Source organism: Musca domestica, unplaced genomic scaffold (genome assembly GCF_030504385.1).
Source record: "Musca domestica strain aabys unplaced genomic scaffold, Musca_domestica.polishedcontigs.V.1.1 1, whole genome shotgun sequence".
Classification (NCBI taxonomy): domain Eukaryota; kingdom Metazoa; phylum Arthropoda; class Insecta; order Diptera; family Muscidae; genus Musca; species Musca domestica.
Window position 1 is genome coordinate 36,021,695 of NW_026712114.1, and position 27,221 is coordinate 36,048,915.

Consider the following 27,221-nt stretch of genomic DNA (forward strand, 5'->3'; position numbering starts at 1 on the left):
GTAAACAATATAATGGGCTGTCACTGGAATAATTTTAATAGCTGTCGGACGAGTAGCTTTGAAATGACAGCAGTCTGAGGTTGGTTGCAGTTTTTTCATCTCACCCTCTATACTTTACTATATATCCACAGAAAGCAAAATGGAAGATCTGTGATAGAAAGAAACCTTCTATAAGTCCTCTATCGATGAAGACATTCCGTAGGAATGCACAAATGGGGACCTTCTGTAGAAGAACTTAAACTTGTACTTAAGCATACATTAAACAGGTTTTTTATGGGGAGAAGAACTTTCATAGGTTCCAAATAAGGTCTTAGCAGGCTATGAGTGGAGCAGTTTGGTCGTCTTTGTATAATGGCATTTTAAAAGACCTTTCTTGGATAAAATAACTATCAAATTCATCTCTAGATATAATATCTTCTGATCGAATTCTAATAACAGATCTCTTGTTGATCTTCTAACGACATTAAATCCCTGAAAGATTTTCAAAACCTAGAAGGCCTTAAATAGATCACACAAGTCTTCCAAAGGAAGAAAAACCTTTATAAGTCTCAAAAAAGTAGAAAACCTTAAGCAGGTCTTCCAAAGATATAAGACTTATTACAGGCCTTCTAAAGATACGGTACATTCGCAGGTCTTCCCAATATCGAAAACAAATTACAAATCTTCATTGGATTGAAAGCTGAGATCTTAAATCTTCCTAAGTATAAAAAACTTCGAACGGTTTTTATGCATTAAAGATATTCCATATCAATATCGGAATTGATTTTGTGTAGGGTACACCTTCACTAAGTGCTCGGACTCCGATTATTTCTTTCATATTTCCAACTATTTTAAGACGCCATAAAGTTTATGCTTTATGAAGTCGAGCTTAATTAAATTTCAATTTAAATTTATTTCTGGTATTAATTTTGTTTATTACAATTATTAAGACTTCCAACAACGTAATGGACTTTAAACCAACAAATTGCGAAATGTGATGCCGCTCTCCCCCTCTCTCTCTCTAGCTTCGCTATTCCTGATTGATTAATTGATAGGAGCAACAACAAAATTGTTGCTCTGTGTCTGTCGATTAATGTAGATCAATAAAACGCAAATAGGGTCCAACATTCCTTATGGCTGTGGGAATGGAATCACGATACAATTTCATTCATCTGTCCAACCAAAGTTAAAGGCGGTGTACGTAACAACAATTTGAAAAATAACAACGACAACAGCAGCAATCAGTGATTGATTTATTTGTTCCTTAGATCTTTGCAAACAACAAATGCATTCCATTTGGAAGCTTGTTCTGCACTTGTCTACGTCATTGTTATTATTTTTATCATCTGAAAAAAAAAAAAAACAACAACAAATCATCATCACTCAGGCATTAAACTGTAACGCTTGTTTTGTTCGAGTGTCATTTAATTGTTTCAAGTGATGCCGGTGATGGTGGCTCTAAGTTTTGTAGCGTTTCAAATGTAATTTGTTAGAAAATAATTAGCCTCCCTCGGATAATGAGTGGCGATCACTGGAAACACTTAACTTGGTGAGGCAGACAGACAGTCAGGTAAGTGTCTGTTTGTTTTGTTATGTTAAGTGTCACTTGACTAGAAAGAGAGTTCATTACTCGCACCAGCCATAACGAGGGGGATAAACCGTTTATTCACTTGGCCAGAATTAAAACACGTTAGCATCCAGCACGTGCTACATGTATGATGGGCAGCAGTCATGGCAAAACAACAACAAATAATAGAACTTGATTAAATTCCTGCGATTTAATGGTGTTAGAGTTGATTGTGGTGTGGAGTTGTAAGATAGATTGAAAGGCGTAGAAACGAAACAACACCAATGTCATTTAAGTGAGAACAACATGTGCATTTTATGTAAATTTTAAAAAATCTTTTTAAAAAAATCACATCTAAAGCGGAATTTGCGTTGTGATTCACAGTTAAGCTTGTTATTTATTTGATAAATTTGGCTTTGGATTCACGTTATTTTCTGGATTTTTTTGTTATTAAAATATGCGAGATTTTATTTACATCTTGATTGTGAAGCTCATACTAAATTAATAGAATTGTTAGATCACGGGTTTTGTTGCAAGGTGCAATGAACCATATAAAGGGCAACATTTAGATGACGCGTCATGATTCTGGTCAAAAGTGTGTAATTTTTGAATGGAAATTCCGAATGAAAATTCGGACGCCTGAGTATGATCAGGACTTGTTGTTCATTAAAGGTTCGTGTCTTTCAGTTTAATTAAGTCCAAGGCTAAAAGGCCTAACAGAAAAAATCGTTACAAGGATTTTTTACTTTAATTTTAAATTCGTACCCCACGAGTCTAGCCAGAACCACTAGTTTTTGGAGGGAAATTTGGAAGGTTCTCCATTCTATTTGTATACCCTACAACACCATGTGTTGGGGGAATTATAAGTTTGATTGGGCCAAAAATTATGTAACACCTCGAAATATTGGTTTCCCACATAGGAAAGTATATATGGATCTTCCTATCTCGCCGAGCTGAGTCGATCTAGCTATGTATGTCCGTCCGTCTGTCTGTCTATGTTAATTTGTAATCACGCTACAGGTCGCAATGTCGGCCCGATTCTCACGAAATTGAACATGTAGGTGGGTTAGGGTCAGAAAAGAAGCATATTGCTTTTGGAGATGATCGCAAAATATTTAGGGGTTGAAATGGACCAAAAACTGAAAATTGGTCTGATTTTGCAGTTGTTCTACAGGTCACAATTATAGACCAATCGTCGCGGAAGTTTCCATGGGGCTTGAGTTTAGGGCTGGACAGAAGCCTTCCAATCTGGCTCAGAAAGGCTAGCCCTATTGTTTTTAAAGATGTCAGCCATATATTTAGGAGTTGAATTGGACCAACAACTAAAAATGTTCCTGATTTTGCAGCCGTTATAAAGGTTACAAATAGAAACCAAAGGACACGAAACATAGGTAAATTATAAACCATTACTTGTGTGCGAAAAAATATCAGCATTTTCATTCTTCCGAATCGATGAAAATATCTTACAGGCGAAATCCAAAATACACAAAAAGGCGAACTTCTGGCTTTTTATGCTGATTTCGTTGACAATATAGCCAAATATCGTAGACAAGCAAATCATATAGATGAGTCTAAATTTGGAGATACAGAGGGCCTCTTGCTTTTGGATGAGATCGCAAAATATTTAGGGGTTCAAATGAAACAGAAAATTTTTCCAATCCACACGAAATTTTGCATAGGAAGGGAGTTAAGGACAGAGAACAAGTCTACCATTTTGGATGACCTTTGGATTATATTTAGCTGTAACTAACAGCACTAACAGCCCCTGGTCAATAAGCTAAAGGTAATATCTGAGCAGTGATCTATGACATAATTCCAAAAGCGAAATCTTCCAAAATGGATTTGGACATAAGGCGGCTTCTAACATATTGTAGTATTGTAGGGTATTAAATGGTCGGCCCTGCACGACTATAGCCTTTGCATACTTGTTTTTTTTTTTTAATTTTCAATAGACAAATTAAATGATATTTTTTTAATTTGCCCGAATTTGTTTTTAAAATATTTGCATACAAGGAATTTTTGCATACTACAAGGAAACTGGTAGAATTTACATTTGTCCATCGAAGAACTAAAATTGTCATTATTTCTACAATTCCTGTCGCCAAAAATAAATAGATATTATTTGGGCACTAAAAATTCTTACTTTAGGATATTTTTTATTTAGACATTCTGCAATTTTTGGCGCCCAATGGGAGGCATGCTATTGCCCTCCAAAATATCAGTTCTTGGGTACTAAATCGATCGATTTCAGTACATGGTATTAGATTCTCATCATAAATGTTTTTTGATGAAACATACGAAATAGTAAATGTTTACGGATATTCCTTTTCACATACAGAAAAAAACATTTTTATTCATATCAAGCCGGACATCAAACTATGCAATAAATTAGCAGCTTTATTATATTTGTTTCGCACTATTGACCAACAAAGATTTGAATTAATTTAATAGAAGGCATAATTTTTTCGTAATATCCATCAAAATATTACCTAATTTACACGGTATGAACAATAGCATTTTGACGTCATATTTTAACATAAATACATATGTAGGTCATACGATCGAAACTAGGTGAGACAAATTTCATACGTACATGAATAATAATTTACACAATATATCCAGCAGATGTGTGGGAGTCATATGGGCTGAAAATTGAAATATAATGAAAATATAATATAAATATAAATAATATAAAAGGCACCACTATAAATAAATTCCTTTTTCACAAAAAATGCAAAATATCAGGAGTTATTTTTTCCTCATGACCAAGTAATAAGTAAAATCGGCACATATTGTGATTTTAAGACTCAGCATCACTAAACGGAAAGAAACATATAAGAAGAGTTGTTTTTGTAGAAGTATAACTTTAAAAACCCCTTAATGTAGTAACGGAGGCACATTATTTGGCGTATTTTATCAAATCAAAACAGTTAATCGCGGGGTAATAAAAGAGGGAAGTTCCACCCATTTTTCCTTTTTTTAAAACAACCGACTGAAAATTCTTTGAAATCTTTACTATTAGGTATATAGTGTTTTCGGCAATATGACTTGCAAAAATTCGGAGAATATTCTTTCAAAAAAATTAACCCTCAATCGAGTAAATAAAGAGTTAGTTTCTTAAAACCGTTCAAAAATACCATTAAAATTTGATCATATCAGATCAAAATACTCCACAAAATTATTCGTCAAAAAATGTATTACAGCTAACAGAATATGCCAAAACCCAAAATCTTACTAGAGATTTCATAAAAATTTATCTATTCGGAAAACATCATTTTAGGGAGCTAACGTCAAAGGCAAATATATTCAGCTTAAAATTTCACTATGAGTCGCCAAAGGCGTAACATCTTTATTTACTTTAGATATTAAAAACATTTCTACATAGATTTCCAAAAAAAAAAACGCCCACACAGAATTATCCCTCATTTTGGATAAAATGTTTGTTTGTTAAAAATTGATGCCGAAAACTGAAAGGAAACTTAGTTTTGGATGAATAGTGTCAACGGATGACATATTTTTGAAATGAACCATACAGGGTGAGATGAAAAAACTGCAACCATCTTCAGACTACTGCCATGTCTCAGTCACTCGTCCGACAGCTGTTAAAATTATTCCAGTAACAGCTCATTATATTGTTTACAAGCTTACAAAATCATTTTGGTGCAAATTTTCCGAAAAAAAGATTATTCATCATAGAATTCAAGCGTGACAGTGTGATTTCTTTATATTTGGCTGGAAAACCACAAGTGGCTATCCTTAGAGCACTCCAGCATTTAAATGTGAATAAATCTTTTGTGTCTCGTACCATCGCTCGTTACCGTGATACTGGTAGCGTAGCCCGACGTCAAAGAAGTGGACGGAGGAAAACAGCAACATCAGCAGATATGGTTCGAAAAGTAAAGAAGCGACTTTATCCTGTGGCAGTGGCCGAAAAATGGCTCGTGAGCTGAACATATCGAAACATTCCATTCGACTATATCCGACATTTTTGCTTTCATACAATAAAATTAAAAAAAAAAAAAACAGCAAAGAATGTCTTAAAGTCGGCGGGGCCGACTTTATGATACCCTATACCACTTTGCTAATTTAGTAGAGCTCCACATAACAATTAAAAGTTTTTATGGAAGAATTCAATCATATATATAATTATAATTTAAAGTTCAAAAGACTAAATATGCCGAAGCATTTGTATCTTTTAAATTCGGACTTGTATTGCCCATTTGATATATATGGAAGCTATATCCAAATCAGAACCGATCTTGATAAAATTTGGTAAAGATATTTCTGAGCTGTATTTCATATATTTGCCTGAATATCGTTGTTACGGAGTGCATATTACGGCTGTGGATAACAAATATAACAAATCGGATGAACAATATATATTGGAGCTATAGCTATATCTGAACCGATCTTCAACAAATTTGGCATACTAGCTTCTAGGCTCAATTCGGTCGTATGTGCCAAATTACATTCCATTTGGGCGAATATTAGACGTTTGGTGCACAATAAAATTTAAATCGGACGAAGTTATATGTGGGAGATATATCCAAATCCGAACCGATCTCGATAAAATTTAGCAAAAGGAATTTCTTAGCTGTATTTGATATATTTCCTCAAATCTCGTTTTCACAGAGTGCATATTACGGCTGCGGAGGACTAAAATAATAAATCGGATGAACAATATATATTGGAGCTATAGCTATATCTGAACCGATATAGGCCTATATATAGTTCTAATTTGGTTGTATGTGTAAAATTCCATACTATTCGGGCTAATATTACACGTGTGGTGCACAATAAAAGGCAATTCGGACGAAGATACATATGGGAGCTATATCTAAATTTTTACCGATTATCTCCGATTTCAATAGGGTTCGTCCTTGGGCCAAACAAATGATTTGTACAAAATTTCATCTGGATGGGGTAATAAATGCGAACTGTACTTTATTCACAAAAATACATGGACAGACGGACGGACATGCATAAATCGACTCAGAATGGGTCTATCTCGTTTCTCCCCTTTTGCCCGTTACAAACAAATGCACAAAGACATAATACCCTGACCACCTTGTGGTGTAGGGTATAAAAATGTAAAAATTATGGCGTTTCACTTTGTTGCAGTTTGTTTATCTCACCCTGCACTTACCGAATTTAGAAGGAAACGATATGCCCAACGGTCCTTGTGCGATCACAAAGTGTAAGAAACATCGTTTCTTGGTTCGCTGGTAATGAGAGATTTATTTATTTATAATATTGATCTTTTATGGGGTAGGTGTCAAAGGAAGTTGGCCATATTCGGAATTTTGACACTCTGAAAAATAAATATTGGAACGAGTGACCGATTCCGTCCATTTTTACCTTACATAAGGCTGATATTCCCGTAACATTTTGACCGTAAAAATTATATATGGTCATTGCAGCCGTAAGGCTTAGGGTATAAAAAGTAAATTTTTACGGGGTATCATATTCTACCTAATTTCCAATTATTAATCAAGTAAGGCTTAAGGTATAAAAAGTAAATTTTTACGGGGTATCATAAACTACCTAATTTTATATTATTAATCAAGTATTTCTGCCTATTATTCGCCAATGTGCAATTCTGGATTATGGAAAATAACAAATGTCAATTTCCATGCTATATATGACAGTATTCCTTCCTCTTTCTAGTTGGTAGCTACTAGCGCCCTTTTGTTTTTTTACATTGTATATAAGTTCTTTGAATATTTTAGTGTCAACGATCGTTTAAGGAATAAAAGTTATTTTCGACTTTTTAAATCAGGAAATTATTTTATTTGAGGCACATTTTGTGGTTTTGGCCAAGCACTAAATAGAAAGAAAAAAAAAAACTTCTTATTACTTTTTTGTTGATTTGGACCACAATTTTCCATGTGATTCATAGTTTTAATTTGAAAATCACTAAAACAAAGGCAATGGAAAAATCCCCCCATAATAAGGACAGATTTGTAATTTTGAATTAATTTTCTTTGGCATGTCCAATTTGATCTGGTGGGCATCTGGTTCATCTCTGCTTGGGGGAAAATACATTATTTGTGGGATTTCTTAAAAATTCTGGTTGAACATTAAATTCAACATCCCGAACATCATCACTGTTATGTAGTTCGGTTTGTTTATTTGGTCAACAAGAGCAGCTGCTGCTGACGTCTCTGCAGTTGTTATTCGTAGTAACCGCAAACCAAACTCTCATTTCGTTGGGAAAAGATGACAGCCGCGTAGCCGAATGATGCCGGCAATTATTTTAGTTGTTGATGCTAACGATACCGACTTGTTATCTGTTGCGCTGCGTTTTTCCTCTGCCACACTGGAGAGCAGTGATCATCTTGCCATCAGACGAACACAGTTCGCAAGTTGATCAGTTATCTCAAGTAACAGTCGCGTTATTGACTCGCAAAAGACAAGATCACACAAAAAGAAGACCGCGGATAAATTAATGAAAATTGTGATAGAATAATACTCTACATACATATATGGCGATAGATATTAAATAAAACAAATAATTTATTTTTATTGAAAAAAAAATAATTTTAGTGTTTTATACGAAATTCAAAACGAAGAATAAGAAAGTAATTTAAAACGAAACCATGCGTTCGGATCAACCTGCTCAGCGTAACAACAGTTCGGGTTCCGAAGTGTCCTTGGATATACCGCCGAATGCCATTTACAATACATCACGTGATTGCATAGTTCAAGACGACGATAATGCCGATAAACGTAGTGCCTGCACCATGACCACCGAATGGATGAAACAAACATCGGCGAACATTTTTCGCAAGAAAACCCTTTACAAACGTTTGCCCGTTTTAACCTGGCTACCGAAATATAATCGTGAGGATTTTGTTGGTGATCTTATGGCGGGTATTACCGTCGGCCTGACAGTTATACCACAGGGTTTGGCCTATGCTGGAATAGCTGGTCTGGATTTACAGGTGAGTGAAAAAATTAAAAAAACCAAAAATATTGGAACGAGATGAGGAAAAAACTGAAGGAGAGAAGATTTAGGACATAGGAAATTATATAGGAATAAATGTCATGATCATGTGATGGTATATCATGGTATATTGGTAAAGCAATTTTTAGAAAATTGACTTGTGGAGCAAAAAAATTAGGATATTAAATAAATTATAAAAAACATGGTAAATTTTTTATTGAGTTAATTCACATTTAAGAATAACTTTAGCTATTGTAGAGGTATTATAAAAGTTATGCAAAAGAGAATAAAAATAATTGCGAAAAAAAACAATTCCCCACCAACATTAGATCTAATGTGAGGATAAAGTGTAAAAAATAAAAATATATTTAGGTTTCACATCAAAAGCGGTAAAAGTTTTCGATTATTTTGAAATTATCCAAGTCGCAATATTTTCAGGACTTAGCCTATCTACTAAAATGGGTCATATCCCTGGAACTTTCCATAAAGGGCTAATATTTTTAAACATAACATCCATACCAAGCGCACATAAAATTTGGGGTTAAGGGTGAAGGAAAGCATTTGAATATTCGATGTGGTGTGTCCGCATAATGCAGTATTTGCAATGGGCTTGAGTCAGGCGCGAAAGGGATCATCTCCTTCTGGTATAAGTTTAATTGGGCCAAAAATTATGTAACACCTCGAAATATATCTCGCCGAGCTGACTCGATCTAGCTATGTATGTCCGTCCGTCCGTCTGTCGATGTTAATTTGTAATCACTCTACAGGTCGCAATTATGGCCCGATTTTCAGGAAATTTAGAATGGAGGTGGAGCTAGAGCCAGAATAGAAGCCTAGTGAAATTGACCATAACGTTTAATCCCGGCGAAATCACAAATAGACGAAAAGATCAATTCCGACTGTTAAGTAGCTGCCGATAGTAAATATATCGGATGTATATAGCGAAATATATACAATGTGCATATATACAAAAGAAGGGGATGTTGGCTAGAAACCTTATATCTCAAGAATGGCTGGGCCGATTTTGACTAATTTTGTCAATTCAGAGTGCCCTCTTGGCATAAAAGAATAAAATCGAAACAAATCGCATAAAAAAATGACAATAATGATGTAAATATAGATTTTGTATTATTTTCTGATATTTTTTTTTATTTTTTTTTTTCATATTTATTATAGCATTCGATTTTTTAATTTTTTATCAATGATATTGAAGTGTATATTTTGTAATATTTTTTCACCTTACAACACAGGTTGGGGATATTATATACAGATTTCAATTATCGTCCTATCCTCACGTGTTTTCAGAGATGACCGTAATATATTTAGGAGTTGAAATGGACCAACAACTAAAATGTTCCTGATTTTGGAGCCGTTATAAAGGTCATAAATAGAAATGAAAGGACACGAAATCTCGCATGAAGTTTGAGTTTAGGGCAGCGGGTAGAATGGACCACTACTTTTGTGTGAAAAAAAAAATACCAGCATTACTTACAGGCGATATCCGAAATACACAAAACGCGAACTTCTGGCTCTTTAATGCCGATATTGTTGACGAATATAGCAAAATATCGTAGACAAGCAGACCATACAGATGAGTCTAAGTTTGGAGATACGAAGGGACCTCTTGCTTTTGGAGATGATCGCAAAATATTTAGCGGTTCAAATGAACCAAAAATAGAAAAAAAATCCTGATCTGACAATTGAAGTCAATCGACGCCTGAGAAGAGAGTTAAGGACAAGAAAGCATTCTACCATTTTGGATGACCATTGGATTATATTTAGCTTTAAACTGGCGCGACAGAGTGCGCAAATATCCCTGGTCAAAATGCTAAGGGTAATATATAGGCAGAGCTCCTTAACATAATTTCAAAAGCGAAACCTTCTGAATTGTAGTGTGGTAGGGTATCACATAGTCGGCCCCTATAGCTTTTGCTAACTGGCTTTGAAATTAAAATAGAAGATTTTTAGGAATTTTGAGATGTGACATTTTCAATAGATTTAACTTTTGTTCTGCGTTCGGTTCGCAATTGTGGTCAATCCTTTTAAAATATCTAAATTATAGTGGTATCCTTATATAAAGGCTATATCGAAACATATCCTGTAAGAGTTAAGTTCCCATTAAGAGTAAAAAATATAAATTGCGGGCAATTTCATTTAATTTCGTCAAACCAACCGAATAACCACAATTTGCTTTGGCAAATTTATTTCATACTTTTATGGCACCTATCAGAAAATACGGAAAAAGCAAGTCCATCCTCGAACTTGAATTAATTTCAGAAAAAGACGCATGTGCACTTTTCATTTTAGTTCGATCGAAAGATTGCTTGATATCAATAGACGGACGGACATAGAGAATCCGAATGCAGTACATTTGTATTGCAATTTCGATTGTAAGATCGACAAATTAAGTGGATAACGTTTTGGTCGCAATCAAAAACATCAGACTGAATGTCATATCTGAAAGTTGCAGAAAATATGCGAAGTTTATTTCAGATTTTGTACTTCTCTAGAAAGTTTTGTTTATTCTTACTTTTTTAAATCCTCAAAGATGTATGCCATAGGAGCCAGAACACATCCAAGCAAAAATGACCTACTTTGCCAGCATAATTTGTAATTTACTATGTAGAAATCTAACGTGGAACCCTGGCTTTCGATTACCGTACCTTGTAACTTGATGCTTAATTTTTCCGATCATTTTTACGGATATTTAGGATTTTAAATATCCGATGAACTGAAGTCTCACATTTTTTCAGAAGGTTTTGAATTTAAATTCGCTTCAATTTAGCTTGGGTACAACCATGGCAAAATGACATACTTTAGCATCATAATTTGTAATTTATTATGTAGGAATCAAACGTGGAACCCTGGCTTTCCAATACCGTACCTTGTTACTTGATGATTTAAACATAATTTAAATTTTCCAATAATTTTTATGGATATTTAGTTTTTTTAATATCAATATCAATGATTAGATTAATTTTTTGCTAAGCTTTTCGTTTTCAGATGGCTTTAAATTAAATTTCGCTTCAATTTAGATTAGGTTTTTAATGCTAAAAAAGACTTGTCAAAATATGTGTACGAACGTTGCTAATTGTTATCTTTATTAGTTTAAAAAATATATTTTTTTCGGTCATAAAAATATACCTTCCCTTATGTATCTGACATAAAACAATTTATCTTAAAATCAAGAACAACATACATAATTTGTTTTTGATAATATCTTGTTTTTCATCAAAATTAAATTGTAACAATAACAAATAAACAAAGGCTATAGTCGTGCGAGCCGACCATGTGATACCTTACTACATTACTATTTGTTGGAAGCCCCCTTATGTCCGAATCCATTTTGGAAGGATTCGTTTTTAAAATAATGTCATAGAGCCCTGCTCAGATTTTACCCTTAGGTTTTTGACTAGGAGAATTTGGCCAATATTTACGCACTCCGTCATGTTTTTAGGTTCAAACAATTCAAAACAATTTCACAGAAAATTTTGGTAGATTTTACAGTTAAATATAACTCAATGGTCATCCGAAATGCTGAACTTCTTTTCTGTCTTTAACTCTATTCTCATGCAAAATTCCGTGTCGATTGGTTTTCAATTGTGACCTGTGGAGCGACTGTAAAATCGGGAAAATTTATTTTTTTTTTGGTCCATTTTAACCCCTAAATATTCATCTTCAAAAACAATAGGCTTTAATTCTGACCCTAACCCTACCACCATGCAGAATTTCGTGAGGATCGGACGATAACTGCAACCTTTATATAACATCCTCAACACATAGCGTTGCGGGGTGTAGAAAAACTTTAGAATACCTTCAATTCAAATTGCATGTGATAAAAAATATGACCAGAAATGAAAAAAATGTAACAAAAAATATATAATTTTTATTGTCATATTTTTACGGGATTTTCATAGATTTTATCCATTTCTGGCAAGAGACCATTCTGAATTGATGAGAATTGTGAAAATCGGCGGTTTTTGTCATATAAGTAAAATAACTGAAATCTATTTCTTTCACATATATATTGTACCTATTTTGGCTATCAGCATCACTGCCATAGTCAAATGTATTTGTGATTTCGTCGGAAATTTTCGTATTTTTTGACATACAAGTTATGGTTTATTTTACCCGCACATCGTGTTGTAGAATATAAAAACAATTGAGTTACACAAATTAATTTTGATGACAAAAGTAAAGCAGAAAATTAATTTAATAATTGAGAAAATAACCTGAATGTTTACGGAACAATAGATATGACTCAGATAAATGAGATTTCCTGGTCGGAAATGAGTCTAAAGCTTTCGAAACATTTACTTCAATTCCAATGGTACCATTATATAGAAGTCCTTTATTGAAAACATTTGAAAAAAGAGATTCTTCATTCTGAAAACACTTAATGTCATTTTTACCAAGTTATCGAGGACTTTATCTTGAGTTCAACAAAAGGGATTATAATTTTGTGCTGATCAAGAATATTCACATTGGGGTATCAAGGGAATATTTGAATGTGTGTATAAAACCGGAAAACAAGTGTGATTTTAATTTATTCAAAAAAGCTTTAGTCTAAAATTTGAAGAATGCTGAATATTTCATTTTATATTTCAAAAATACAACATAAGCTAGCATAGCTAGTCTGTTCTAGAACTGCAATAACGTTAAAGTTTTAACTACAATTACCCATTTTCCCTCTATGATATCGAAAAAAATTGCAAAACTAGTAGATTCTTGCAGGTTCTGGAACAGAGCAGTGGGTAGTTTCATCTTAAGGCGTTCAAAATAATTTTAGAACAACTGGAGCTATGTAGTTTTTGCCAAAATTATCTAAAAAGACGTATAATTTTTCGAAAACGATTGTTTGCCATGGAAAGTCCTAAGGAAGTAAAACGCTTATATCGCATATTTGGTTGTGTGGGGTATCACTTAGGTTTAGGGTAGGACATATCCGATCATCTTACAACCCAAAACAATAACAGTAATAAAATGCCACATAAGTTCTCATAAAGTTAATTCATTTTTCCATTATTTTTTCAGTATGGTTTATATGGCTGTTTTATGGGTTGTTTCATTTACATTCTGTTGGGTTCAAGGTAAAGGGTTTTATTTTCACCATTCTCATTAAAAATTAAATTACACTCTTTTACTTTACAGCAAAGATGTTCCGGTTGGTCCAACCGCCATTTCGGCTCTCTTAACCTTTCAAACCGCTCATGGGGTATGGCAAAAAGCTGTGCTACTTACATTCCTAACGGGCCTCATAGAAATTGCAATGGGCATATTTCGCCTCGGTTTCCTTATCGACTTTGTATCGGGCCCAGTCAGTGCTGGATTTACAAGTGCCGGTTCTTTGATTATTTTCACATCACAACTCAAGGATCTTTTGGGTGTCAATACGAAAGGTGACACCTTTGTCGACATGTGGATATCGGTGTTCAGTGATTTACATAACATTAGTTGGAATGATGCGGGATTGGGTGTGGCCTGTATTATTGTCCTGTTGACAATGCGTGCAATGGCCAGTACGAGTTTTGGTCCCAAGGAAAGCAGTGAAAAGTCATTTTGTCAGAAATTTTGGTCCGGCCTATTTTGGGTAGTCGGTACATCGAGAAATGCTGTCCTTATTATTGTCACCTCAGCCATTGGTTATTACCTCTTAAGTTCCGGTATTGATATATTCCGTATGGTTGGTTATGTACCACAAGGTTTGCCCAAATTCAGTGTGCCACCATTTTCAATGACCACCTTAACAAATGGTACAAGTGGTGAACCCATTGAAATACATGAGAGTTTTGGCCAGATGGTTAGCAGTTTGGGTTCAGGATTGATTGTGGTGCCATTGATTTCTTTGCTCGAAAATATGGCTGTTGTGCAGGCTTTCGGTAAGTTGAAAACAAATATTTTACGCTATTGGAACTAATTTTCTGTATCATATTAATTCCAGCTAATGGCAAACCTTGTGATGCCACCCAGGAACTCATTGCCGTCGGTGTTTGCAATGTGGCCAATTCATTTGCCCAAGGTTTCCGTGGTAATGGTGGCATTGCCCGTGGTGCTGTCTTGAATTCCAGTGGCGTCCGCACTCAAATGTCGAACATTTATACCGGTCTCATTGTCATTGTGGCCTTGTTGTATTTGACACCCGCTTTCTATTATATTCCCAAAGCTGCTTTGGCCGCTGTCATTATGGCTGCTGTTATTTTCATGATCCAATATCGTGTTGTCAAACCCATGTGGAGAAGCAAAAGTAAGTTTTTTTTTACAATTTGATATTCAGTTTTTTAATATTCTATAACGCGGACCGTTTTTAAAACTTTTTGTTTCTGATAACAGGTTTGGTTGCATAAAAATCCTAGTAGAGTAGAGTTTTATTTAAATTAATAAGAGAATGTGTTTACCTTTAGATATTTTGTTCTCTCATCGCAGAAAACCAAATTCGGTAGTTCACCACTTTCGGCCAAGCGAAGCAACTCTTTAGCCCTTTTGAGTCTATTTTCTTTCTGCTGCGGTGTAAGTTCTTGAACTTTTTGGAATTTCAGTGGCTTTACCCCGAGCTCATTTTTCAACATTTGCCGAATGGAATATTGCGATATGTTCAGCTCACGAGCCATTTTTCGGCCACTCCGACTCGGGTTTCCATCAAGTCGCTTCTTTACTTTTCGAACCATTTCTTCCGTCCACTTCCTTGACGTCAGGCTACGTTACCAGTATCACGGTAACGAGCGATGGTACGAGACACAAAAGATTTATTCACATTTAAATGCTGGACTGCTCTAGCGATAGTCTCTTGTGGTCTCCAGCCAAATATAAAAAATAACTATTTTTCTGGAAAATTCTCACCAATAATAATAATAATAATAATTTTACAGCTGTCGGAAGAATGGTTTAGAAATGACAGCAGTCTGAAGTTGGTTGCAGTTTTTTCATTTCACCCTGTAGTTTGGGCAATTTTTTAAAAGATTTAATGTAAGCTTTAAAGAAGATTATAAATCTTACTGCAAAAAGTTTTCAATAGGGGTACACTATTTAGTATTACGATCATTGACTTATTTTCCAACAAAATTAAAAAATAAAAAAAGTTTAAGAATTGGCAATCCGTTGTCTTATTTTGAGCAAATAAGCTGTAAACATTTTTAGAATTACAACAGATGAATTAATTTTGTTTTTCCAATTCCAGAATCCGATTTAATTCCCGGTTTGGCTACATTCGTCGCATGTTTGGTTTTGCCTTTGCAATTGGGTATTCTTGTTGGCATTGGCATCAATATTGTATTCATTCTGTATCATGCTGCTCGTCCCAAATTGCGTGTGGAAACTTTATGCGTAAGTATTACAACAAAATGGTTAAATACCTAGAACTTCTATTAAATGTTACTCTACATTACAGACTTCCAACGACATTAAATACCTAATGCTAACACCCGATCGCTGTTTGATATTCCCCTCTGTGGAATTTGTACGCAATGTTATTACCAAACAGGGGCGTAAATCCACTTTACCCGTGGTCATTGATTGTACCCACATATATGGTGCTGATTTTACTGCAGCGAAAGTTGTCTCATCAATGATTGATGATTTTGAAAATCGCCAACAAAAATTATACTTTTTCAATCTGCAGCAACGAGTTGCTCAAGTTTTCGAGGGCATTAATAACAATCTGCAGGTTATTTACGATATGAACACATTGGAAATGAGATTGTCCGGAAAAGAGGAAGAAAATACATCGAAACTGTGAAATTAATGGCAAAATGATAATTGTAAGACAGGTATATTTTCATAAAAATTGTACTTAATTACGAAGAACATTCTTTCGCTATTTTAAATGCTGGTATCTTTAAGGAATCGTATCGATAGTTATAATATATAATACCAATATAAATATTGCAGATACCAGGTAGTGGAATGTGAAAATCTAAATAGAATTTAACAACCTCTTGTGGAAAATCTTAGTGGATTTTTTGTTATTTGATAAAATGCTAAAGATTTAATCTCATTAGTTGAACTTTTTAACAGTGCCAACAATTATTATAGTTATCTTTTATTGTTTACTTGTATTGTACAAAACCATTAATTTAGTATTTATTTCGTTAAGTAAATCATATCTCTTCCTAATAAGTTTAATTTTGCATATCAAAATAATTTGTTGTGCACACTCGTGAATGTAACGCATTCCTTAAGTACTTAGATACGTGTATTAGTAGAATAAGTACATACTTACCTAGTTTTGTATGTGATACTAAAATAATTAAATAATTATATGTAATTAGTTTTTGTATAGTGTTGAATGATTTGCTTTGTATCTTTTTTTTTTTGACAACAATAACCCCGTAACGTATTTTATTGTAGTAAAATGAGTATTATTATTTTATTATTGTTGTTGTATAGTTTTATATACATTCCCAAAATGCATCACTATTGATATTTTTGTATTTAATTAAATTTAGGTAGAAATAAAAGTAGAAAACATGATTTTGTGTTGTGTTATTATTTTTGTATGTAGATTTTTATTGTAGTAGTTTATATTGACCTGTTATTTCTCAAAATCTGAATTGGCTCCAACTCCTGACATATTGTCTAGACATATTTTTTACAAAGGTCAGTAAACCACAGTTAAAATAGTTTAAGGATGTTTTCGATCGGTAATAAATGGGGTTGGATTCCGAGAATTTTATTCCTACTGCATTGGTGGTCTGCATTCCGATCTGTCTGATAGGTTTTTTTAACTAGAGACCCACTTTTTAAATCTTTGGTCCTCTTCCTCTATACACCCTTGGCAGAAACAACGAAAGTATTTCATAATGGTGATATACAGGAATAAGCTTCATCTCCTCGTGTTGGTGGTCCACTGATGATATAAGTTTTAGTTTTTGGAGTGGTATTCTGATAAATCTAAAAAATGTTTTTTTTTTTTGTGTAAAAATATGTTGTATCAGTCACAGATCCATTACGTTAAAAGAGGTCAACAAGTTATCCTTGTCTTCATTTCAAGCTCTGTCGGGTAGCGACTTGATAACTTTGTGCTTTTTATTATATTCTCCACCATAGTTTGGAGTGTACATAAAGTTTATCATTTCGTTTGTAACACCTCGAAATATACATTTTAGACCCACAAAGTATATATATTTTTGATAAACATACAATTCTATGTCGATTTAGAGATGTCCATCCGTATATCCGTATGTGGAAATCACTCTAGCTCCCGAACGAATTGAAGTAGGTTGATAAATTTTGACTCAAATATATTTTATGTCTGCAAGACTTTTGGTATTGAAAATGGGTCATGTAGATCCACGCTTTCGTATAGCCCCCATATAGCGGTACCTCCCGATTTTCGGTATTTTGATGATTTTAGAGACTTATTTACCGGAATTGCTTCAAATTTGGTATTTGAAGAAAAGTTTCTGTGCAGGTTCACGTCTTCGTATATAATGGTATATAATGGTACTTCCCTATATTCGGTATTTTAATGATTTTAACAGACTTTTTAAAGGATTTTATTTTTCTTATTTGCCACATTTGTGGCGGTACCTCCCTATAGTCGATATTTTGATGATTTTAGCGACATTATTTACCGGAATCGTTTCAAATTTCGTATTTGGAGATATTAATAGGTACTACAACCTATGGTTAAAAAATTTGTATCCACGTCTTCGTATAGCCCCCATATAACGGTACCTCCCGATAGTCGGTATTTTCTTGATTATAGCAACATTATTCACCGGAATTGCAACAAATTTCGTATTTAAAGTTCGCAATGGATACTACAGTCTATGATAGAAAATTTCGTAAGCAGGTCCACGTCTTCGTATAGTCCCCATATAACGGTTTTAAATTAAGTGGTAGTTTTCGGAACTTTTTTTTGAAAATGTTCAAGTTCCTTCCAAGTGATGGGCGAACATAGCTGCTTTTTTACTCGTTCGTATTTCGTATTTAGAATTACAATATTCAAAATACGAACGAGTAAAAAAGCAGCAGTCACATCATGATTGATATTAAAGTAAAAATAGAAGTATAATCAGGAGTTGGAATTCCTAAACGGACGACGACCTAGACATTGAAGCTGACGAAGACAACGAAAAGGAGGGCCCACTAGAGACTGCGTTGTTGCAGGGTAATCCAGAACAATTACTGCATTTTATCCACTTTCTGTAGTCCAAAAAGAATTTTAAAGAAGAAAAATAATCAATCTGGATTGTGAGATTGGATATAATATTTTTTTTTTTTTTTGATTATGGGTTTATTATTTTCTTTTGAATGAAATCATTTAACATTAATGTTATTTATTTAAATAAATATTTCACAATGTACATAACTGTTAAGCGTTTCACTGAGAGCTTCTTGATTTAACTAATAATTTACTAATACTATAGCATACTTTTAGGCACACATGTTGAGTTTTTACCCATATACCTTTACAGTTCGGTGACTTCATGAACGCTAACACCATTCGCAAACGTTCCATTCGATTGATCGTCCAACAGTTTTTCAATACAATTCAACGAGTAACACATTATAAATGGTGATTTCAACGTTTTAAACACCTTCAGAAGGCGAGGGCGTAAATTAAAAAATATCAATTTTTGATTTCTCGAATTAAAGTCTTGAATTATTAATTCAATTGCCTTGGCGGTGGTGAAATCGGCAGCATAGATGAAAGTGCAATCGAATACCACGGGAATTGTGTATTTTTGACCCGATTTTACAATTTTGTTGCGTACAAATTCCACGGAGGGAAATATTAAACAACGATCGGGGGTGATTTTCAAAAACTGTTTGCCCGAAGATGTCTGCTATGGAAAAGTAAATAATTATTAAGGTATGTAAATGTTGAGATCATGAAAGGGTAGTACCTTAACCAAATCCACATTTATTTCAGGTCTGGCCGATTGGTATAAAATATACAAAATATTGATGGTGATTGCAACAAACACACCAACACTCAAGGGACCCACCAAACATGCCGCAAAAGCCAGTAGACCAATGAAAAGATCAGATTCTAGAAGACATTATATAATCCATTGAATTACATGCAATTCGGAATATAATTGGTAAGTACTTACTTTTACTACGCCACATTGGTTTTATAGTTTGATATTGCAATTGAAACAGTACAGCTGCTATGATTATGGCTGCTAATGTTGCCTTTGGTATATAATAGAAATATTCGGCCAAGTATAGTAAGGCTAGTATAACGATAACGCTGACATAGACATTTACAAATTGGGTTCTTCCACCACTGGCTGTATTTACCGAACCCCGGGCCAAGCCTCCATTGATACGATAGCCCCTTACAAACGAATTGGTTATGTTTGCCAATCCTAAACTAATTAATTCTTGATTTGTATCCACAGGTTTTCCATTGGCTAAATACAGAAAAATAATAATTATATAAATGAATAAAACATAAATAAATTATTGTTTAAATAGATAAATACATACATATATAAAAATTCACGTATAAATAAATAAATGGTATCGTTTTGCTAACTTACCAAATGTCCGACAAACGGCAATTGTTTCCAATAACGATATCAATGGTATAACCACTAAACCACTTCCGAATTCCTGTAACAACATCCAAAAGCTTTGCGTATTTTCCTCCAGTTCAGTTTCACTAACATAACTACCGTTGCCATTCACAATTGACAAAGCGGGAAATTCTACTGGTGGAAATCCTGATGGAATATAACCAGTCAATTGGACATAACTTTTTCCCATATGTTCCAAATAACCCACAATGGTGGCGGTAACAAATACCAAGAGAGCATTACGCGATACACCCAAAAACCAAAATATAGTATTGCCAATTTTTTGTATTCTCGAGAGATCGTCATTTTCTTTTGCCTTCAGTTTGATATTTCCAATATATCTCAATATTACCAGCACTATGATGCTTCCAATACCCAATATGGTATCACTGGTACGAAAGTTATGTATATCCTTAATGATAGATATCCAATTTTGTAGAAATGAATTTCCATTGGCTTTAACCACCAAAATATTCTTGATTTGTGATGTGAATATTATGAGAGCCACGGCACTGGTAAATCCCGCATTTACTGGACCCGAAACAAAATCAATAATAAAGCCCATGCGAGTCAAGCCCATGATAAGTTCTATAAGTCCTGAGAGTAGGGTAAACAGTATCGATTTTTGCCAATTACCGTGGCATACTTGTAGTGTCAGCAACGATGCTATGGCTGTTGATCCAACAATGTTGTCTTTGCATGATCCAAAAATCGTATAGATGATGTTGCCCATAAAGGAACTGTAAAGAGCAAACTAAATTTTGTATAATAAATTTTGATATGATTTGAAGAGGAAGAATTGTAAAAAAGGGTATCATATCCACATATTAAAAATTGTAACATATGTTGTCATAGTCTAGGGTGAACTGTAACTGAAAAATACCAACTGTCATTAAGAAAAAAGACCTTGAATTAAAAGTTAAATTCCATTATTGTAAATTTTCACGAACTTCTTTCAACCTATTAGGACTAATCGAAATTGAAAATAAATACATTTTTTATAATCGACAACAATTCGACTTTATTCACCACACAAGTAAAACACATTTATTTATATGTAAGATGTCCAAATACATCGGGCGTACGAAATTTCCAAGTTGAACAATTTCAACATTGACAAGTGAAAAATTCCATCAAAGACCTAAAATGGTAAAGACTGGACAAAATGCATTTTAAGCAAATGGTTTGTGTCTACAATACATAGATTAACAGTTCATGGCAAGGACATGTTAATATAAAAACCACAATTACAGAAACGGATAACAAATAAAAATTTGAAAAATCCAAAATTTTAGTCTCAAAAATTCATTCTATGGGACTGTCCAAAAATTTGCATATTACGTTAGCGGTTTAAATCAGTTAACATTGGTAACTATGTTGTTATGATATCGTAACAACAGAGGCATTTTCCCAGGGTTACCATATCTTGACACTGTCTTGTCCTATCATTCCATTGGTTTGCGTGTTGAAAATAGAAACAAATAATAAATTGAAGTGAACGTGAAGTTTGAAAATAATCAATTTTTACAAACTTTATTAGTGGATAGATTTATAGATATGGACCTGCCATATTTGGGTAAGGCGTACTTATAAAACATTTTACCATAGTGGGGAAGTTGAATATTTGTATACGCAACGTCGAATTTTAGGTAACGTTGTAATATATTTATAAAATGATTAGCATCATTGAATGGATGATATATTAAGTTTGTCATTAATTTGACCCTAAATAACCTTTCTTTGAAAGTTATTAGAAAATTATTTATTGATATTTTATATTATTTATAGCTGGTCATTTGCTTGTATTTTTTCGGGTTTCCTGTCTATATCCTTTTGACATGAGAAGAAAACGTCTATTAATGGGGAATGGAAAAGCGCTTTTTGACACATTGATAATATGATTGAAAATGCGCAATGTGTAATTTGTCATCGCATTAAGGTGAGAATACATAAGGCGCAAAGACCTAAAATGGTAAAGACTAGACAAAATGCATTTTGAGCAAATGGTTTGTGTCTACAATACATAGAGTAACAGCTCATGGAAGAGACATGTTAATATAAAAACCACTATTACAGAAACGGATATCAAATAAAAATTTGAAAAATCCAAAATTTTGGTTTCAAAATTATATTCCATGGACCTTTCCGAAAATTTGCACATTGTTTTGGCGGTTTAAATCAGTTAACATTTGTAATTATGTTGTTATGATATCGTAACAACAGAGGTATTTTCACAGGGTTACCATATCTTGACTCTGTCTTGTCCTATCTTTACACTTCTATGTCTTTGTTAGGCGCTTATTTGGCTGGCTTAAGTCATCGGCAGGCTTCTTCGTAGAGGAACAGAGCAAGGACCTAAAATGGTAAAGACTAGACAAAATGCATTCTGAGCAAATGGTTTGTGGCTATACTACCTTGAATAACAGTTCATGACAAAGGCATGTTAATATAAAAAACACAATTATATATAAGAATGACAAATAAAAGTTTGGATAATCCAAAATATTAGTTTCAAAATTCTATTCCATATACCTTCCCAAATAATTGCATACTGCCTTAGCGCTTTAAATTGCTTAACATTGGTAACTATGTTGTTACGATATCATAACAACAGAGGTATTTTTCACAGGGTTGCCATATTTTACTCTGTCTTGTCCTATCTTTTGAACAGAGGAGTTTTAGGTTGACCTAGTTCGATTTTGCCCCTGGGCTCCTTTGTTCATTTCCGAAAAAGCCAGCCAAATAAGCGCTTTATATATTCCCATTTTTACTTTGAATAATTGCAAGAAAAATTTTCCAAAAATTCCAGGAAAATCCCTGTCGATTATGGAAGTAGGGTAAATTTGAAAAGTAATCTGAGTAGGGGAACTTTCCTCTTCCATTTTTTTTAATTCGTGGATTAATATTCATTGGAATCTGTTGATTTTATGTATATTGTGTCTTCGGAATATTTTGGTAGGAAATTTTAACTATTTAGCGAGTCACCAAAAGGATATTTTCGATTTTTTTTCAAAATCTGGCTAAAAACGGGATCGTGGTGATTCAAAATATTCCACTATATTATTAAACCCTCAGCCATATGGATAGAGAGGGTATATATCATTTGACACGGTCAAAACGTGCCTAGTCGAAATAACAGTTCTAGATCCTTGGTCTGTTTGGACCAAATCCATCTGAAGTCGATTTAGCGATGTCCGTCCGTCTGGCTGGCTGGTGTTCACGATAATTCTCGAAGGGAGTATCCAATTTGGTCCAAACTTGGTACATCGTAATATTTTTGTCAAATTTAGATCGAGTTCGGAGATGGGTAATATCGGTACCTCCCCCACAAAAGATCGAAATTTAAAAAAAAAAAAAAAATATTCTCTGCACAGAAAGAGAAAGGATAATCCGATTTTGCTCCAACTTTGCAAATACTAATATTTATGTCAGTTCTAGGTCAGATGCGAAAATGGACAATATCGGTCCACTCTATCAAGTACCTCCCCCACAAAGGGTCAACATTTTGAATAATTACAACCCTTATAAAATGTGATGTAAGAGTCCGATTGTCTTTAAATTTCACACATCATAATTACAACTCTTATAAAATGTGATGTAAGAGTCAGAATTATAATATTTTTATAGACATTATAATATTTTATTAACCCAAGGTCTGGTGTTAAGATGGAATATATCGGCCTAATCCATCTGGTACCTCCCTCACAAAAGGTCGAAATTTTCAAAATATATATTTTCTGCACAAAGAGAAAAATGATAACCCGATTTTGCTCAAACTTTGCAAATGCTAATATTTGCGACAGTGCTAGTTCAGGTGCCAAAATGGACAATATCGGTCAACTCCATCAAGTACCTCCCCCACAAATGGTCAAAATTTTGAATGATTACAACCCTTATAAAATATGATATAAGAGTTCGTTTGTCTTCAAATTTCACACATCCCAATAATTTTATAAACTCAAGATATGTTGCTAAGGTGGATAATATGGGTCCATTCCTTCTTGCACCTCCGCCACAAAAGGTCTAAATTTTGAATATCCAGTAAGCTCATAAAACGCGAAATTCACATCCAATTCCATTTATACTTGCCACTTCTGAATATTCCTATCAACACAGAATCTGTCATAAAAGCGAAAGAGATCGGACTATTCCTTCTGGTACCTTCCCCACAATGGGCCATAAAACGCGAAATAAGCATCTGGTGCTCTTCATATTTCACACATCCCATTATTTCTATAAACACGAGATCTTTTGTGAAGATGGGACATATCCGTCAACTCCTTCTGGTACTTCCCCCACAAAGGGTCATAATTTTGAATGTCCACGAAGATCGCGAACTTAACATCCAATTCCATTCAGACTTGGCTCATCTCAATATTTCCATCAACACAAAATCTGAACATGGTGGATATCGGACCATTCCTTCTGGTAACTCAGCCACAAAGGGCAAAAGTTGTTAATAACCAAAACGGTTATAAAATCCGAGGGTCCATAAAGGGTCAGCAATTTGAAAATCATAGTAGAAGTTTTTTTTTTATTTTTTAACCCAAAGCGGTGTTATTCTTTATAAAATATTTTAAAAATTATAATTAATTACTATATTATTTCCTGCGTTTCGCTTATAAAATATCGCTGGAAATTTCTTAACTTTTATTCTTCAAAACGTTCTTTATACCAATACACTTTTAAAACACTGACTTGACAGTTTATTAAGAGATCCTCTTTTACACCAATGCATGCATATCTTCCATATTATTTTCATATTTCACCATCACTTATTATTGAAATACCAATCTCTGCTCAATAGTTTTGCAATATAAACATAAAACAAGTTTTGTTTTTGTTTATTTATTCGCCACATTGTTGGGTATTTAAATCACTTAACACATAACACGCTTTTTGTTTGAATATATCAATTCAATGTGTGTATGTTAAAGACCCTTTTAGGGGAAATACACAAATTACTGCGTCCGATTTTGTTTTGGCTTCACTGAAAATTTACATAAATTCGTGAAGAAAGCGTGCTAATCCACTAATCCATCAACGATTCTTGGTTTGTTTGTTTGATTTACCTCTGTTGGTAGACCCGCAATGCCGGCAAAAGCCAGTGCCAAAGGTATGGCAGCAAGCGAAACTGTTATACCGGCTATTAAGTCACCGATAAAGTCTGCTTTGTTATAAACCGGTAGCCACTGAAATATCGGCATGTGACGTTTCAAATTCTTTCCGCTAAAAACTTTGTCTAGAAACATGCGACACTCTTTAGAATTGGTTAAAAGTTCTCGCTGTGATTCATTGTGGGGGGAATTGGAGAAATCCGCCAGAGATTGTCTGCTGTGATGCACGGTTTGATGATCGGTCATCATAACATTGTTGAAATCGATGGCATTATCTAGATGTCCGGTATTCATGATTTGCTGTTTTAGTTTGTTTTTTTTATTGCTAATAAATATTTAATGACAAAAAAATTGCAAAATAAATTTAAAAATTTAACGCTACGGTGGCCAGTCTTTTTCTCCGGCACATATCAACCCGACGAAATTCAAACTAAGACTGAGAATACAATAAAGCTGGATAGTCTTTTTTAAGTTTTGGATATTCAAAGAGAAATTATTGGATGTTAACCGGTTGTATTGTCAAGTTGTTTCTGTTATTGCTGTGGAATATTTCTATGAACGTGCAAATGGGTGAATATTTTTTTGTTTTATTTTGACGCCAAATCGTTATATTTCATCCCAATGCATTATGGGTGATAGTTATTTAATATTGCTTCAAATAAATTTGATTATCTCTTAATATAGGTGCGAATTTTTCGACAGAAATTATTAAAGCGCCTACACAGTGGGAGAAATTTTACGGAAGTATGTTATGCTACGATACCTGAAATGAAGATTCTGAATTATTTTGTTCCACATATATATATTAATGCTATATATTCAGCGATTCTTCGCACATAGACATTTTTATAACCTCAGCCATATGACTAAAGAGAGTATATGTTATTTGATACGGCCAAAATGTGCCTAGTCGAAATAACGGCTTTAGACCCTAGGTAACTTTGGATCAAATCTGTTTTAGGACATTTGGAGTCGTTTTAGCAATATCCGTCCGTGCGTCCGTCTGTCTGGGTGGTGCGCACGATAAGTCTCGAAGGAAGTATCCGATTTAGTCCAAACTTAGTGCATCGTAATATTTTTGTCAAACTTAGATCGAGTTCGGAGATGGGCAAAATCGGTCCACTCCTTCTGGAACCTCCCCCACAAAATTTCAACATTTTCATAGAAAATAATTTACCGCATAGGAAGAGAACGGATAATCTTACTTTGTTCAAATTTGCAATTCGTAATATTTGCATTACCACAAGATCGGGTGCGAGAATGGACAAGATCGAACTACTCCTTCTAGTACACCCCCCCACAAAGGGTCCAAATTTGGAATATCTAAAACGCTCATAAAATGTGAAATATACTGCAGATTCAAATTTCACACATACCAATATTTTTACCATTACAAAATTTGGTGTAAAGATGGAGTATGGCATACCACTTCTTCTGGTACCTCCCCCGTAAAGGTTCAAAATTTTGATTATCCATAAATCTCATAAAACGCGAAATTACAATATTTCTACCCAAAGAAGATCTGATACGAAGATGTGATATATCGGACCCATTTTTGAATACCTTTCCCACAAAGGATCAAAATTTGGAATATCTAAAACGTTCGTTAAATGCGAAACATAAATCAGATTATCTTTTAATTTCACACATACCAATATTTTAACCATTACAAAATAGGGTGTGAAAATGGGATAAACCGGCACACACCTCCTGGTACCTTTTCAACAAAGGTCGGCCCACTCCTTCTAATACCTCCCCCACAGCGGGTCAACATTTTGAACAATAATAACTATTATAAAATGTGAAATCAGAGTCCTACTTTTCTTCAAATTTCGTACTTCCCAATATTTCTACAAAAACACGAGATCTGCAGTAAAGATATATCGATTCACTCCTTGTGGTACCTCCCCCAAAGGGTCCACGTTTAATTAAAGCCGCCATATAACTGTACCTCCCTATATTCGGTATTTTGATGACTTTTATATTTTGATTTTTCATTGTTCACCGAAATCGTTTCAAATCTCGTAATAATTGTTCGTAATTGGTACTACAGTCTGTGACGGAAAAGTGGCTATGCAGGTCCAGGT

The 27,221-nt window shown here is 34.0% G+C and overlaps 2 protein-coding genes across 2 annotated transcripts; one reads left to right on the forward strand and one right to left on the reverse strand.

Moving 5' to 3' along the window:
• Window positions 1-7,918: 7,918 nt before the first annotated feature.
• LOC131802263 (sodium-independent sulfate anion transporter-like) lies at window positions 7,919-16,958 on the forward strand. The gene is made up of 6 exons (XM_059122193.1): window positions 7,919-8,490; window positions 13,527-13,582; window positions 13,644-14,371; window positions 14,434-14,736; window positions 15,667-15,812; window positions 15,877-16,958. Exons 1-6 carry the CDS (start codon window positions 8,146-8,148, stop codon window positions 16,222-16,224), a joined length of 1,926 nt encoding a protein of 641 aa, XP_058978176.1. The 5' UTR covers window positions 7,919-8,145; the 3' UTR covers window positions 16,225-16,958.
• A 1,794-nt stretch (window positions 16,959-18,752) lies between these two features.
• On the reverse strand, window positions 18,753-25,701 carry LOC131802262 (sodium-independent sulfate anion transporter-like). Its single transcript, XM_059122185.1, has 5 exons — window positions 25,090-25,701; window positions 19,982-20,771; window positions 19,550-19,852; window positions 19,340-19,485; window positions 18,753-19,276 (listed from the first exon to the last, which is right to left on the reverse strand). The coding sequence occupies exons 1-5, from the start codon at window positions 25,426-25,428 to the stop codon at window positions 18,902-18,904; spliced, it is 1,953 nt and encodes a 650-aa protein (XP_058978168.1). The 5' UTR covers window positions 25,429-25,701; the 3' UTR covers window positions 18,753-18,901.
• Window positions 25,702-27,221: the final 1,520 nt, after the last annotated feature.

Excerpts from the sequence above, each read along its gene's own strand:
- LOC131802263 (XM_059122193.1), top strand. The coding sequence starts at position 8,146 with ATGCGTTCGGATCAACCTGCTCAGCGTAACAACAGTTCGGGTTCCGAA. Across the intron at positions 13,583-13,643 it reads TACATTCTGTTGGGTTCAAG|CAAAGATGTTCCGGTTGGTC; the intron begins GTAAAGGGTTTT and ends TTTACTTTACAG. Across the intron at positions 14,372-14,433 it reads GGCTGTTGTGCAGGCTTTCG|CTAATGGCAAACCTTGTGAT; the intron begins GTAAGTTGAAAA and ends TATTAATTCCAG.
- LOC131802262 (XM_059122185.1), bottom strand. The coding sequence starts at position 25,428 with ATGAATACCGGACATCTAGATAATGCCATCGATTTCAACAATGTTATG. Across the intron at positions 19,853-19,981 it reads TGCCGTTTGTCGGACATTTG|CCAATGGAAAACCTGTGGAT; the intron begins GTAAGTTAGCAA and ends TTCTGTATTTAG. Across the intron at positions 19,277-19,339 it reads TAAATGTGGATTTGGTTAAG|ACATCTTCGGGCAAACAGTT; the intron begins GTACTACCCTTT and ends TTTCCATAGCAG.